We start from the raw sequence: 16,445 nt of genomic DNA, 5'->3' as shown, positions 1-16,445 counted from the left end.
GTAAGGGGGAGGGGAAGGAGGAGAGCTAGGTGATAGGTGAAGCCAGATGACTGGGAAAGGTGAAGGGCTGGAGAAGAGGGAATCTGATGGGAGAGGACTCTAGGAGAGAGGCAAGGAGGAGGGCACCAGGGGGATTTGATAGGCAGGTGAGGAGAAGAGATAAGAGGCCAGAGTGGGGAATAGAAGCAGAGGGAAGGTGGAGGGGGAAAATTTCCAGAAGGAGAAATTGATGTTCCTGCCATCAGGTTGGGGGCTACTGCGACGGAATATGAGGTGTTGCTCCTCTACCCTGAGAGAGGCCTGATCATAGCAGAGGAGAAGGCCACTGAATAACATTTCGGAATGGGGATGGGGAAATTCCACTTAAGTTTTAAAGTGGGTCTAGGGTGGGGGGGGTATATATTTTTTAAACACGAGTGGTTGTGCAAGTTATTGGGTATATTTAAAATGGAGGTTGCTATGTTGTTGATTATTAGGGTATCAAAGGTTACAGGGAGAAGGCAGGAGAATGGGGAGATAAATCAGCCATGATGGAATGACAGAGTAGACACCTGGCAGTGATTCTCCCCTCAGTTTCTTCTGCCTCTCTCAGACGAAGAATTCAAGCCTGCCTCCCATGCTTGCTGGGAGGTGGAATATCGGCCAATAACGCTGAATACGTCCTCTTCCTGTTGTAATATGGAGAGAGCAGGGGATATCATGGAAAGATCCCACTGTTCCGGTATCTCTTCAGAGTGAATAGTGCGTGGAGATTTATTGTTATTTACAGTTAATTGTGCCTCATTTTCTTTTAACAGCTTGATAAAGAATCCTGCGGAGAGAGCAGACTTGAAACAGCTCATGGTGAGTGGAGCCCTGGATGTTGATTGATTTAAGTGTTTAACTCTTGTATTAATAAACTGTCACTGCTGTGTTGTTATAACCTAATTATTTAATAAATGTTTATTGACAGTCCAACAATGACCTTGAATGTTTGAGAGAAAAGATTAGATGGAGGTTCTATCGATTTAATGTTTTGTGTGAAACTGACTGGGAAGCCATTATTCTACACTGTATCTCTGCTTTTAGAAACACTAGATTGGGGAGGGAAAGGGTTAAAAGCTTTCAATCCTTAAAAAAAAAATTGCTTTATTTTCTAATATAGGAATTGAAACATGCAGTGAAATGCTGTTCCGACAAGTCGGTCCACATCCTCCTCTTTTGCCACAATGAGGCTACTTTCAGAGTGGAGGAGCAAGGCCTTTCTCCCAAGGTCCACTCTCCTTTCCTATCTGATGCCTTACCTTCCAGCCCTTTACCTTTCTCACCCACCTGGCTTCACCTATGACCTTCTAGCTATCCCCCTTCCCCTCCCTCACCTTTTCATTCTTGTGTCTTCCCTCTTCCTTTACAACCCTCAAGCCCAAAAAGCTCAGCCCAAAATGTCGACTGTTTATTAATTTCCTTAGATTCTGTCTAACCCACACAAGCTGTGTCAAAGATGACCTGGGACTCAGGTTGGCTGGCATTTACAGCCGCATACATTGGCCAGACTGGACACACGGTGGAAACCTACATCAAGGAGCATAGGAGGTGTATCTGTTTGGGTTACCCAGAGAAATTGGCGGTAGCAGAACATGGTGTTTGCAATGGCAATGCAATTGTCTTCAACGCCACAAAAAAACTTTCCCACTCCAGTGGCTTTTGGGGCTGCCTGGTGAAGGAAGCCATTGAAATAAAACTAGAGGAAAACAATTTTAACAAAGACGAAGGTCTTGCTCTAAATAAGAACTGGAATTTGATTGTAAACATGGTGGACAGCAGAAACCTGATTGGATGAGGACTAACCAATTAGAATAGACAACAGGGGTATAAATACCACCGCACTGGACATTCTCGGGCATCATCCCTGATGAAGATGGCAGAGTTTGTCATTGAAACGTTGGTTAAAATTGATACTTGTACCCGGCTGGAAGCCCAAGAAGAGTTTATTCAAACAAGCTTCTTACAGACAGCAGCAGAATTGAAACCCGATCGCTGGTGCTGAAAAGCATAGCGCTAACTGCTACACTGCTGTGTCGTCCCAATTTTACATAGTGGAATTTTAAAGAGCGGACAGGGGAGAACAGTTTCCGCTGGCAGGGGTCTGGAGCAAAAGCAGAAGGTTCACCACGATCTGGCACTCACTGGATGAATGGATGCAGAAACCAGTTCAGTACCAACTCCCAAAAACTAATTGTACTCAAATTTGGAAATGTGAGGACATGAGAGAGGGGCAAGACCATAGGACTTGTCAAAGGGACAGTGGGTGATGGTCTTCTTCCTGATGACAACTTGGAAGTGTTTTACACTTACTGCCGTTGGCATTTAAGGCAGCAAGGAAGGTCATCCATCTCTCTCTGTCCTTGACCGTCTTCTTTATTCTGCTCCAGGGATCAGCCATGCAAGTCCCGAGTGTACACTCGGGAATACTGTCGCACACAGATGAAGTATCCTTTGCTGCTGTTTCCGTAACAATTTTGTTTGACCAGTCAGGGTTGTTAGCTCTGAGCTGAACCCCTGAACTTGGAGGACTGGTGGACCACTCTTGGTCTGGCCTCTACCCTTTGATCCATTTGGCATGGGTGACCCTACCAAGAGCCAAAGCATAAAGCCCTGAACTCCAGCCAACATGGCTCTCTGGGTCATTTGAGGCACACAAGCCTCCAGACCCTACAACGTTGTGGTCCTCTTAGAGGTGTGAGATTTGTGGTCAGCATACAGAGATGCTTTATATTTATGGTGATGTTACTTCATTGCCGTTGTGTTGAGAGTGGCAGTGACAATAAATGATTATTTGTCTAAAATGGGATGAAGTTTTCTTCTCTGGACCGGTGTCTTTCCCCGTGACCAATATCTAACATTTTTTGACAGGCTCATGCTTTCATCAAGCGATCAGAGGCGGAAGAAGTGGATTTCGCAGGCTGGCTGTGCACGACGATTGGCTTGAAGCAGCCAAGCACTCCAACGCACACTCCCGCTATCTAAGTCATGCTAAACCACTGTTCTTTGTGCAGCAAACTGATGGATGTTTCTGCTGATGTTACCTCATGAATAACCCTCTGTCCCATGATATATTTAAAGAGATGTATTTACATTTTTAAAGGAATGATGTCTGTTAAAATTGTCAAAATTTAACTTCCTTAAAATTTTAGTATTTGCCAATGGGAATAGTTAGCAAGTTGGTCTTATTTAGGGCTTAGTGCCGACAGAATAAGTTGAGGGTAACTGGTTAACTTTTCAAAGGGATGGTACTAAGCTATTATACACCCAATTTTGTGGATAATTATGGGATACCGCTGTTGTTTACAGGGCCATACATAACTCGTCATTTTATAAAGTGCATCTGCTGGTCACCAGGTGGCAGGTAGGGAATGCTCTGGATGCTTACTAATGTGTACGTTACACTGCAGGTAGAGGAATTTCTGCCTCATTGACACAGTCTGTCTTCTCCCAAAGGGTGGGGTAGGCCCTCTGTTCATTAGTGTGACTTTAAAGCCAGTAGTTGGGTGGGTGACAGGCATTTTCCAAACATAGATTTAACATATAGTTTCTATATGCCATACCACAGGTTTAAATTCCTATTTGCATGGTCCAATCCTGGCTTCAAAACTGACCTTTGCATTTTGAAGGGTGAAAATTAGTTTCATTGTTCTTCACCTGCCTTTAATGGAGTCTGTACTTAACTAGCCTCCCCCTAATACCCTGCAAGTATTTGGGCTAAATACAGGGCAATACAGTATGGTTTTATTTCTGATCTTGTGTACCAAGAGCATTATACTGGAAAAGGCAAAACACCCTGCATACTGACAATAGGAAACCTTTGTGACCAGCACATGAAGATGGATGGACCAGGCTTAAGTATGTGAATGGGAAATGGGTGAAGACAGGAATTATAACACAGGATGGATAAGTGTAATAATTTTGATTCATTGAATGTGGAAGGTTGTAAAATTATAAAGGAGAAATCTGTTCCTTGAATTTATTAAGAGGAAATAGCCAGAGTTAAAACAATCAAAGCAGCTTATAGTATTAAAGATTAAATGCTAAAGGCAATGTGGGGGAAAGTAGTAAATCAGTTAATAGTGCAGTGCCACTTTAAAAGGATGATTGTGCTACACTCGGAGAAAGTGGCAGGAACTTTTATTGGAGATCAACTTAATCTGCTCAGTTCACTCACTTCCAGTGGAAGATATACACCAGTATTTTCTACTGTTTATGAAGTTGATAGAACAAAATATGAAATAGATTGTGTAGAATTAATCTGTTTAGTTATATTTAAGTGTGCATAGCTTTGTTTTCTGGAATAGCTGGTGCATCAGTGATATTAAATCCATCACATTTCCTGTACTTTCCTCCCAGTGACCTAATTTGTGAAGCAGATGAACTGTTATTTTACCTTAAGATGTGTGAAGTTGCGCAGGTATGTCAGCTGAGTGTATCACCTGAACTCATTGTGGTCTTTAGGTGGACAACCCTGTTTTAATTGATTGTAATTTTCCAGTTTGATAGAACATCTAAATTATCCCAGGTGTATCAGCCATGGAGCAGATAGGGTCCTTGTGTAAGTTTTAATGTTAATAACTGTACCTGCTAAGCAAGTAACAATCTTCATTAAGCTTAAAGAAATATAGGAATGTGCATCTGTAATCCCTCAAAGCCATTCATTTACTAGTATTGTACATTAATCAGCTGCTATATCCATAAACTGACTCTGGCTGCAGATTCTTGCCCTGTGCTGCCAGTGAGAATTGGATAGCTCTCTTGAAAGATAATCTCCTAAATCCCAGGGAAAGAAAGCACACAGCTCATCTCCTTTACCCATTGTTTCATATTATTCGCCAGGCACAAGATGCGCTTTATTTCAATCCCCACCTGGTGGAAAGTGCAGCTACTGCAATGTTGACATTGGAAGATTGGGCGGGCCCTCACCCACACTACTACTGTCCCCTGCCACTCCTTCACTAGGAATCTTAATCCACCTTTTCAAATGAACTTTTGTACTTTGTTTTGGAAAATCAGGAACAACAAATTGGGAACTTTAGGGATCAAACGTGCAAGTACGCTCAACCCAACAATCTTTCTTCTAGACCTAGTGTTTAACCAGTGAGAAAATATTGTTGACTGCTAAAATGGTGTGAATCAAGTGTGCACTTCAAAACCCCTCAATCTGTGTTACAGCTAACATTTTCACCATTAAAGTCCAATGTTGCAACAGAGGTATGTGTTTTTACTTCATATTTACATTTTGCCGCTTTTAATATTAATTGGGGAAATAAATGTGATCAAAACTTTACAGACCCAAATTATTTCCACTTGTGTTGTCTTTCACAAGCCTAAGGTTGGCAGATTACCAAGACTTGAGGGCTCTTTGTGTTGTGCCTAGCCTACCACTAATATAAACACTGTTGTACATGTGGTACATTTCTTACATAAAAGATTTTCAAAGTTACTAGCTATTCACTGATTTAAGCAGCCATAAACCAGCACAAATCTACAGCTTTGAGACCCACACAAAATCTCCATGAAACCAGAACGAAAACAAATCCCTTACAATGCTGAAGGGTGGACCTTTCATGAGTGACACAAAATGCTAGAGGAACAAGGACAGCCATCTATAGAACTGAATAACTGGTTGACTTTTCAGAGATCCCTCATCAGGACTAGAAAAGGGGAGTGGGGGGCTGAGGTAAGTGCAAATCATAGAAAAGGGCATGATAGGAAAGTGAGAAGAGGTAAGAGTGGGAAATAGAAGCAGAGGGAAGTGAAAAATTACCAGAAGAAATTGATGCCTATGCCATTAGGTTGGAAGCTACCTAGACAGAATGAAGCATTGCTCCTCCCCAGGTGGTACACTTGCAGCTCGAGGCCATTGACCAACACCATAACAGGAATGGGGATAGGAATTAAAATAGTTCATTAAATAATTAAAATGGGAAATCTCATTTTTGGCCAAAGAATGTTTTATGAAATACTAGTAGCAGCACAGCACTCAAACACCTTTATTAATGAAGTCCTGTAGGCTAGCAGAAAAATTTTATGTTCACAATACGTACTCTTTGCTTACAATCCACTTCCCCCTTCAAACAGGTCAAAATCACAATAATTATCCCTCACATTTCTTGATCTCGTTACCAGAGATTCAGTGACACTGAACCCTGCTGCTTGGATCGGGTCCAACCTTCATTAACCAGGTCCAACACTTGCCTTCCTGGGCACCTTCCTCCTCACACACGTTAAGGTTTATGGTTATGAATATACTAAACAGAGTTATTACTTCAGCTTGGGGGGGGGGTAAATATGGGATTGTAAGGAATGAGTGCTCAATTGTGGGAGTGGGCCAGCGTCAGGTTTAGGGTAAGGGTGTAATTACATGGATAATGGAAAAAATCAGCAGTCTTCAAGCAAAATGAGAAGAGTTTATTGAATTAGCCAAGTGCTTACTGCAAATTATGAAGTGTAAACAAAAAAAACAAGGATACACATTTTTAAATAGGTTTATTTTAATAGAAACCATACAACGTGGAACCACATGCCTGTAAACCAGAACAGTTATGCAGCTGCCTTTTGCTTCTTTTCCTGCTTGCATTTGTGCTGAAAGAAGGTAAAATATAGTCATCAGCATCTGAAACACTTGCCAAACCATGCAGCAAATTCAAACCTGTAGTGACATGCACCAAAATTTTACAAAATCAATTTCAGCTACCCACAAAAATATCCATTATTTTAATGTTTGATGTTAAAGATTCTCAGCTCTAAGCAGCTAAAGAAAGCATGAACCTACCCAAGGACATAATGACTGAATCTGGCACAACCTCACAGTCCAATTTCAAAACTGAATAGTGTTCAGCAATGTTTAGTTTATGACCAGAGCCTTGCAACGAAATTAATAAAACTTGCACTATCTACATTAATAATTAAGTAATTTATTGCATCCATGTGTGCAAGTTTTTGGGGCCCAAATTCATAATAATCTTCAGTTTTAAAAACTTAGTAACTAATTTATAATCTTTAATCATCTGATCAAAGATAGAACCAACCAGTCTACATGGCCATACTCACATTCTTTTCCTGCAGGAGAATTGCACGGCGACGTGCAGTTTTGGCATAAGGGTTCAGTTTCATCATGATCCTCAGGTTCTTCAATGGGTTCTTCTTCAGTACTCGGCGGTGAATCTTTTTGCTGTGCAAAGCAGCAGGGAAAACATTTTTAGCTTCAGATATGCAAGAATTAGTGGCAAATTTACATACTCACTTGAGTTTAGACTAATAAAGGGAGGATCTTATTGAAAATGTAACACCCTGGGTAAGGTTCCAATGCTAACATAATGGTCTTTCTGCAGAAGCAGTGTTTAGGGTTATGGTTGGTGCTTTGGAATGTGAGCTGCCCAATGAAAGTGTGTTTTTCGTGTTGTGAGTTGGCTCTTTTGTTCTGTGGGAGAAGACACTGGAGAGAAGGCTGTAAGAGTGGGGCCACGATTCAACCAAGTCCTGGGAGGTCGAAGGAGGATCAGTGAAGGGGAAACTGAGTTCCAACTTATGCACATTAGACCATTTAATTAAAATGGACCCTTTTCCCTTACTTTACTAACCCTCTAGACAAATTAAGAATTATAAAGCTAAATACTTCAATTGTATGTGGTGTACTGTCTGTTATTTTGTGGCACTTATTTGTAACAGAGTAATGAATCACACAGCATCCACACAAATGGTGATTTGGTGGGCTTTCGCTTCAATCTCCCACGCTTGGTGGGGTCAGAGATGGTCTTCCCTAGGCTTGTGCAGCCAATGGAACCAGAGTGAAGGCCAAGCCATTGGGTATATCTAAAGCAGAGGTTGAAAGATTCTTGATTAGCCAGGGTGCCAAAAGGTTACAGGGAGAAGGCAGGAGAATGGGGTAGAGAGGGATTAAAGATAAGCCATGATGGAATAGTGGAGCAGACTTAATGGGCCAAATGGCCCAATTCTGCTCCTGTGACTTATGGCTCAATCAAAAGGCACAGGGAAAAGAATGGTGAGAGGTAGTATTGACCACCCACTAACTCAATCTGATTTCGGTAGCATTGCAGTTAGTACACTATTACAGCACCAATGACCTGGCCTTAATCCCATTGTTCTCCCCCATCACTGCAGTTACTACAAACCCTAGAGACGTGCACGATAGTAGGTCACATAGGTGAAATTGGGCAATGCAGACTCCCTGGGCTGGAAGGGCCTCTGCATCCTCAGCTAGAACAATGCACACCCACAGAGTAACTTCCTACAATGCTAGGTGAAAGGTGGAAACGAAATTTGCATGAATATTTAATGCTTCAACTATCTTTTCTCTGCTCCCCCCGCCACCCAATGATTATTCCAACTTCATCTCCAAACAAGGAACAAGACATCAGAACTTCCACAAATATCACATGGCATCAAAAACACGGACCATGAAGTGGAATCTCATCACTGCCTGGAAATTAATGTTCCGACTGATACACATGGCTCCTGAGGGACCCAGAGGAATGAAGTTTGGTTCACTGATGCATTTTAAACTTACTTTGGAGGACGGAGAGCTTTCTGGATTTCCTGACTCTTCAGAATGCGGCTCAGATCTGTGTTAGCCATCTTGTGAATGGGAAGGCTAGATAATAAAGAATTAAATCAGTAAACAGCCAAAAACAGGACAGTAAACCAAACCTGCCAGTACAAAACAAGGTTCACTAATGGGAGGATACCATTATGAGCATCCTATGATTGGGGAGCCAGGAAACATGTACAAGCTGTAATTAACCTGCTCAGACATCAGAACTTCCACTGGTATCATGAGCTGTCAAAAACACGGACCATGAAGTGGAACCTCATCATTGTCACACCACAAAACATCAGGATGAATGTAAAGCTCTCACATTGGACAGGAGTGCCTATATTAATCAGTAATACTGTTAAGGTGGGTAACAGTATCAGCTTTATAGCCAAGGGTGGTAATGGGGACAAGCTCCCACTACCTATAAATGCACCCAATGGTGTGCAACTCAAATAGCCTCTGACAACCAAGTCCAGCTCCCAGCCTTCACATGTGGCTTAGCTAAACCCAGCCGAAGAGTTTCTACTGACAGAAGGGAAAAGCTGGTTACTAACACCTTAAAACCAGTCATTTCAGGCAGATGGTGCTTGTCTGCTGGGATTGGCAGCTCATCTAGAAAGAAAACTCAAATCTCACACCCCTGCAGCTATACCCACACATGGGAAAAGCTTCAGGTGTAAACCTCAAGGAAAAATTCAGAGCTGGAGTCCCTAAGGCAGTCCTATGTTGAGTTCAATGCTGACTGGCAATACCTGCAACGCTGCTGGTGACAAACTGTATCAGTCTATCATTCCTTTGGATTCACCAGCTGTGCAGAGAGAGCCTGCTGCACAGGCAACAGCTTGCTCTCCATATCGTACTGCCCTGGCCTGCATATCATGTAGACAGCTGGGACGCAATATACCTGGTCGACACTGACCAATGGAGGGCCTCTAGTCTATGATGGCAACTTTGAGGAAACTACAGACAGGGGAAGGGGAAGAGATTCATTTACACAGAACATATAAAGTCCCATGAATTGTCTCTGCTTACACCGGAAACTTACTTGTATCCAACCTTCAACTTTGAAGGTTTGCGCCAGGTTCCATACAGTTCATCCAACTTGCGGAAGGCACTCTCAGTCCAGATACAGAATCGCCCAACATGGCCACCGGGAGCAAGTCTCAGGACATTCAACTTGTTGACATTGAGAAGAGTTATACCTGGAGCAGGCAAAACACAGAACGCATAGGATCCGTCAACAACCACCACGAAAAATAATGAAACAAGACGAAGACAGAACCTTTTTCTTCACGCTTACAAACTCATTTGCATTCGCTACATCTCCCCTAACCATTAATGCCAGAATTTCCACCAAGATCATGACCTTCAAAAACAGGCCAAGTTGAATCCCATTATTCTGTCTAGCTCACAGTTACAAATCATTGTCAACTGGAGCCACACCCCCACCGCCCAATTTTATCTCATGCAATTCACTGTAAGCAGTTCCCTTTCTGCTGACAGGATGCCAGAACAGTGTTCCTAACATTAAAGATGCTGCAAGTGTGTTCTAACTAATCAAATGCCCCAGAGAAACCATATACTGTGGTATTCACTCAAGGAAATGGTTTACCTGGGATATTCCTGAAAGCCCTTACAACACCATTGTCCTCATTGTAGATAATGCACGGGCCCCTGCGCCGGATACGACGACGGTTCCTCATTTTACCCTTGCCAGCACGCATACGCTGGGAAGCATAAACCTGCAGGCAAAACAAAAATTTGATTTCTGACCAATTCCAAACACTTGCTCTTTTTAAAAAATTTGAGATCAGAGCTTCGAAATCATCAGCCATCAGAAACACGGACCAGAAGTGAAAGCTCATCATTTCTCACAGTGCATCAGTGAACAGAAGAAAGAGCTGCCTGCCTTTTTGATATCATTCCAGGCCTTCAGCTTCTTCAGCATCAGAACAGCCTCCTTCGTCTTTTTGTAACTCTCAATCTTGTCTTCAACCACAAGTGGGAGCTCTGGCACTTCCTCAATACGATGACCTGCAGGGAATATAAAACCAGTATCCATGCCAATATGACTCAATAAATATCAAACCCCTAAGTTCAGCTAGAGGCAATTCCTGACATAAAATGTTATGGCTCAAAAGCAATAATTGAAGAAAGACATTCCATTTTGTGTTAAGATGGTTGAAATAAATAACCATTAAGTGAACAAAGATCTGTGTCAGTCAATGTCAGGAAAAGTGAAAAGTTGAAGTGAGAAAAATTAAAGAGCTATGATCACTGAGTTAAGTGGAGAACATGATGCTACATGGCATAAAAAAGCACTAGCTGGTGTTGATAGGAAGTTTCCTCAAGATGTCCCAGTTAACGTGGCTAGGAGCTGCTCAGACCAAGTGTTCGTCATTTATCCGTACCAGCTTATAACAGCAGGCAACTGTTGCTGTGCACAGAATAAGACGCAAATTACACCATCATAGCAAGCTACAGCCACATTTTAAAGTTTAACAACAATGCAGGAACTGTTTAAAGTGTACTCAGCTTTAAAACCATGGTTGATTTTAAACAGAAAGTTCCCATCACTGTTTCCCATTTTCAGTTAATTCTATTAACTTTAATTTTGTCAAATATTGATGTGCTCACTGCCCTACTGACCATCAATATTGGAACCCGTTGGCTAAAGAAATTCAAATGGAACCCATCTCCACCACCCCACCACAGCGAACATCCTCTCCACATCCACCACCAAGGCCTTCCCCGAGGAGTAACACACACAAAATGCTGGGCAGGCAGCATCTATGGAGATGAACGAACAGTCCATGTTCTGGGCTGAGGCCTTTCTCCTTCAGTAAGGAAGGGGAAGATGTCAGAATAAGAAGGTGGAGGGAGGGGAAGGAGGATGGTAGAAGGCAATAGGTGAATAGGAAAGGTAAAGGGCTGGAGAAGAAGGAACCTGTTAGGATTGTAGCCCTAGAATGTCGCACCTCAGGCAGCAATTGCACTGACGTGGGTAATTTTACTTTCATGCCGATCGAAGCTGCTGTGGACAAATCCACTAACTTTCATTTAAACAGAATTTAATATCCTTTCGCCTGTGACTGAGAACTGCTGGTCAACGCAAGATGATCAGAAGTTGAAGTGCTTTGATTTGAGTGACTCAAGAACCATAGAATAGACTTACCCTTTGACATCACCAGAGCAGGGAGGGCAGATGCCGCGAGAGAAGAGCAAATGGCGTATCGTTTCTGGTTTATATTCACCCGGCGGTGCCAGCGTCGCCAGGTCTTTGTGGGAGCAAACATGCGGCCACCACGGCACATCTGAGGTGCGGGTTAAGGTGCACAACTTTTCCCAACGAGCAAGTTGGGAACCTGAGCTTGCTGACTCGGTGCTCTTCATTCCTATGTACCAGGTTAATGATAGAAGGCCACAGGTGCAGGAGGCACTTACTCCATAATGATAAAAAAGACATTAGTCCAAAATAGGCAGTGCAATATACTGCAGCTCATTAGTAACAGAGCACACAAACAACAAGGGGTGAACATGATCTGCAAGATCATTTAACCTTATTCAAAGAGGATACATTTCCAAAAGCACCCTGGCCAGAGCGATGGGTACCACCACCCCGAACGCGGGGAATACGAGCCACAGCCCTGCCTGTACCCCATGACTCAGCACTGGTCTGGTGACCTAGAAGAAAAATTTCCATCAGTACAAATTGTATACGGAAACATTAAGGTAACACTGACAGGCCACATCAACAGAATCAAGCCATCGACCGCTGTGTAACTATTTTCAGACCAATACAAAAGTCATGACCTTACAAATAGCTTTGTCCTCCTTACACCTGATCACACACAGATTCTCCTTCCCCTCCATTCAGGTTACATCATCTCGCTTCAAAAGGATCCTTACCAAAGAATGCCAGTTCTCATTACAACTGCACAAAATTGATGAGCTTTCCCTCTTTACCTTTAGTAACTAACTTTATACCTGACCTCGGGGTTTGGTTTGCCCTGCCACCATAAGCTAGAACCCTGGACATCACTTACCCTTCCAAATACAGTGGATTCTGGTTAATTGGGCCATCGTTAATCAGGGCAGCCACTAGTTTGGGACAACTCTTAAAGAACAAAAGCTAATCAAGAAAATAGCTGCGATTCCCTTCATTTATTTGGGATACCAAACCACTTAATCAGAACAGGAGGCTGTTGCTGAACAGCAAGTAGTGCCAGTCGTGTGCCCTGGTGTTCAAAAAAGTGATTTTTCTCACTGATAGTTTGAGAAATAAGCAGTAAGACAATTCAGAACTGTTTTCCTCATTGTGGCTTCAATCTTTCAGGGTTGGGAGATGTCGTAAATAGCTGGGAATGAAAATGAAATTTCACCACTTCAATTTAGGAACTACAAAGAATTTGAAGGAATGGACAACCACCTCGAATGTTGAAGATATTGAGTTGGAGGATGCAACTGTCATCAGCACTGTACAAAGACAGTCCATTATCTGCACTAGGGGGCCTGCGCTGATTTTGTTCATTTACACACAAATGAACATGACATGGATGAATTGCTCCGCCAATAAGTATTAGGAACTGGTAGTTTTATAGTACTGCAGTAGTACTGGTAATATAATTTATAATATTATACTTCATTGGTCAACTCAAGTTTGTCTTTATACCTTAACATTATTTCCAGGAAACTTTGGCTAATTGGGACAGCTGCTTTATCGGACGAAAACGTACAGGTCTCGATGTGTCCCAACTAACCGGAATGCACTGTACTTCAAGAATTCCAAATGTATGTCAAGTCAGCCAGGACTTAATCAAGTTGAAGCCCAATCCTTATATCAGATACAACTATGATCAGACACTTTCAAAAAAAGTCACCACAAATTATTCTCATCACAATGATACCCCACAAAAACAGATGCGTGCTAAAGAAATCATGGCAGCATGACTGATTCACATTATCTTAAAGTTGTCTTGCTCCATGGTGCCACCATCACATCAGGTGTTTCAACAGAACAGCTGTCTTTTCTTTTCAGGTACCAATTATAGAAATCTCAGCCTCTCCGCTACAACCTGTTGCTATGAATCTGAACATGAGATTTTGATAGTAAAGGTCAGTGGACATTGAAGGAAAGAAGAGGGAATTGCTCCCAAACAACACTAGGTAACGGGATCTCCCAGTGAGTCCCGTTGAGCACCTACATCCCACCTGCCAGAAAAAGCAGGATCTCAAGGTGGCCACCCATTTTAGTTCCACCCCATTCCAACATGTCAGTCCATGGCCTCCTCTACTCCCACTCAGGTTGGAGGAGCAATAATGCCTCCCCCTCATCTCTTTCACCATTCCCTCCACACCTCGTAGTGCGCCTCCCCCTTTCTTCCATGTTCTCCTATCAGATTCCCCCCTTCTCCAGCCCTGTATCTTTCACCAATTTCCCAGCTCTTTACTTCACCCATCACCTTATGTTTCTTCCTCCCCTCCTCCCTCTTTCTTACTGACTTATCTTTTTTTTCTCCAGTCCTATGAAGGGTTTCAGCCCAAAACGTCAACTACTCTTTTCCCTAGATTTTGTATGGCCTGAGTTCCTCCAGCATTTTGTTTCTTAGATTTCCAGCATCTGCAGATTTTCTCTTGCATAAGTTTCCTCTCTTCCTGGGAAGATGCCAGAACAAAGAGCAATTTTGATGGAGATGGAAGGAGATCAGGATATTTTATCTTCACCTTTTGCCCATTTCTCTGGGCAGTAGTCTTCAGACACCTCACAGTTGTTTTACTCCAGATTCCTTGATCCAACTGGATAAAACTACCAAACTCTTACCATTTCCGGAGCCCTTCCCCAACAGGATATATGGCACTTGAAAGTCACCTGTTCCACATTTCACTTTACACACTGCAGCCTACCCCCTCCTGTACTTGCTCATTCACAGCTCATCCCAACTTCTTCAAACTTGCTGACTTGTACAGCAAGGTTGTTTCTAACACTTGCTGAGTATTCCAACACTTTTGTAGGCCCCTTTCTGATGGCAAAAGAATTAGTCACATTTCACATGTCCTTATTTTTAACCCATCTCAGGATTGTAATGGTGACACGTTAAATTTACTTTCAAACACCTTTCATATTACTTCAATAATTCTCAACACTTAGACACCTTCCAACAGCTTTCAGTGATCACCTCCAATCTGAGAAAACTGTTTAAAACTCCCCAAACCAGAAACTGTCAACATTTATCCCACCAACCACTCAGTAGTTGTTGAAAGATGCTCATTTTATTGTTTTTAAACTTGTAGAATAGGTCAATCCTGTCTAATCAACTCTGCAGCAGCTGCAAGTTGAATGGCTCAAGCATCACATACAAAATGCTGGCAGAACTCAAGTCAGGCATCACCTATGGAGAGGAATGAAGAGTCAACAGTTCGGGCCAAGACCCTTCATCAGGACTAGGAGGGAGAAGAACCCTGCTATCCTCCAAGTTATCAATACACAATTGACTGAGGCACAACATAGCAAATGTGCAGATGAATTATTAGCTTACTTTTAAAACAGCTAAAAAGACACAATTTAGTTCAGGGAACTATTAGTTGAAAAAAATAATTACCTGCATCCGCACTCACAGCATATGGCTGTCTGTTGTTTTTGCGTAAGTTTGTGTGAACAAAGTTCACAACATCTGGGCGGATGGGAGCCTTGAAAACAGCAGGCATAACCACATTCTTGCCAGATCTTTCTCCTTTGTCACTGTACACTGTTATCAGTGGGCGAGCACAGGCCTGAAGGATTGTATTGAAAATATCCATTAGGTTAAAACACCACTAATAAGACGATTTGCAGTTCCCCAGTAGTAGCCACTTCCCAGGTCTCAAATACAATCATTCATTTACCAATGAATGGTTTGTAAGACAACCAAGACTTCCACTAGTCCACTACACTGCGTCAAGACACAAGTTAAAAAGATGGTACTAAATTTGACTTCATGCCCGCAATTTAAGCCACAAATATTTATTTAAACACCAACTACACAATTCACTTTATAGACATCAAACTAAACTTAGTAAACCAAGAATCTAGGTACATAGAAACAGCATGCTGTTAGCGAAACTCCCCCTTCATTAGCCGGTACTGAAAGTTCATACGGATTTTGCTTTTAAACGAACTATTTTATATTCAGACACATTACATTCTCCAAAGCCTCTTATGTTCCAGAACTGAACCAGATTTAATGGACTTACATTCTGCCACGCAATATACTTTGTCCACCATTGTGGTTTAGCGAATTTTAGTCTGAATAACTTTGAAACGATAGCTTGACCATACTATCGTATTTACACGGCTTCAGTGAAGTTAGAGAGAACAACGTGTCTTCCCCTCCCCCACTCAATGCTATAAAATGGCGACCTGGCAGAACTCGTCCCCCTGATCTTCCCCCTGTTATGACTGACAAAAGTTCATAAATTTTAAACAAGTTAGACTTTGCTGAGGTGCCCGCGAGCCCTGAGGTCTGGCTGCCCCGCCGAGGATACAGTTAAGTCCCAATTCACACCCACCATGGTCGCAGCTGCTCGGCGCCACCCGCTCGGGATGGCGACCTCGACAGGAAGAGGAAAAACCCCTCACCGCCGCGCCGCTAGATGAATATCGCCGCCGAGCTCTCTTCAGAAATAACCAGTAATTATGAGGAAAACTCAAGGATAATATTAAAACTTAACCTTTTATACATATTTCCTCTTTAAAATTGTATAAATACTTGCGTCTTTCTGCAAAAAGAATCAGAATATGGTCGGCACTATTTTCTTTCGATGTCGGCACTATCTTTACGCGCGCTGACACATCACCAAGCCATATGGTTAAAAAGCTGAATTA

At 42.4% G+C, this 16,445-nt stretch overlaps 2 protein-coding genes and 4 non-coding genes across 7 annotated transcripts in view; 1 reads left to right on the top strand and 5 right to left on the bottom strand.

Annotated features, from left to right (window-relative positions):
• Window positions 1-5,238, top strand: part of map2k1 (mitogen-activated protein kinase kinase 1) — a 46,863-nt gene extending 41,625 nt beyond the window's left edge. Inside the window, exons 10-11 of the mRNA XM_063066236.1 lie at window positions 798-843; window positions 2,893-5,238. Coding sequence (XP_062922306.1) covers window positions 798-843; window positions 2,893-3,006 — 160 coding nt within the window. The 3' untranslated portion in view covers window positions 3,007-5,238. The remainder of the gene's footprint in view (window positions 1-797; window positions 844-2,892) is intronic.
• A 1,261-nt stretch (window positions 5,239-6,499) lies between these two features.
• rpl4 (ribosomal protein L4) lies at window positions 6,500-16,276 on the bottom strand. Of its 2 annotated transcripts, none has more exons than XM_063066238.1 (10): window positions 16,130-16,276; window positions 15,184-15,355; window positions 12,162-12,268; window positions 11,760-11,898; window positions 10,494-10,618; window positions 10,197-10,326; window positions 9,630-9,786; window positions 8,558-8,641; window positions 7,081-7,201; window positions 6,500-6,679 (listed from the first exon to the last, which is right to left on the bottom strand). In XM_063066238.1, the coding sequence occupies exons 1-10, from the start codon at window positions 16,130-16,132 to the stop codon at window positions 6,674-6,676; spliced, it is 1,044 nt and encodes a 347-aa protein (XP_062922308.1). In that variant the 5' UTR covers window positions 16,133-16,276; the 3' UTR covers window positions 6,500-6,673. The 2 variants fall into 2 exon arrangements, with proteins under 2 accessions (XP_062922308.1, XP_062922307.1); XM_063066237.1 differs by having other exon boundaries at window positions 6,500-6,612.
• Window positions 8,401-8,472, bottom strand: LOC134356032 (small nucleolar RNA SNORD18). Its single transcript, XR_010020270.1, has one exon. It is a non-coding gene; the product is annotated as a small nucleolar RNA SNORD18 (small nucleolar RNA).
• Window positions 8,799-8,869, bottom strand: LOC134356031 (small nucleolar RNA SNORD18). Its single transcript, XR_010020269.1, has one exon. It is a non-coding gene; the product is annotated as a small nucleolar RNA SNORD18 (small nucleolar RNA).
• Window positions 10,391-10,457, bottom strand: LOC134356033 (small nucleolar RNA SNORD18). Its single transcript, XR_010020271.1, has one exon. It is a non-coding gene; the product is annotated as a small nucleolar RNA SNORD18 (small nucleolar RNA).
• LOC134356034 (small nucleolar RNA SNORD16) lies at window positions 10,963-11,060 on the bottom strand. Its single transcript, XR_010020272.1, has one exon. It is a non-coding gene; the product is annotated as a small nucleolar RNA SNORD16 (small nucleolar RNA).
• Window positions 16,277-16,445: the final 169 nt, after the last annotated feature.

Source organism: Mobula hypostoma, chromosome 13, assembly GCF_963921235.1.
Source record: "Mobula hypostoma chromosome 13, sMobHyp1.1, whole genome shotgun sequence".
NCBI classification, from domain to species: domain Eukaryota; kingdom Metazoa; phylum Chordata; class Chondrichthyes; order Myliobatiformes; family Myliobatidae; genus Mobula; species Mobula hypostoma.
This window is presented reverse-complemented; position numbering and strand designations above follow the sequence as displayed.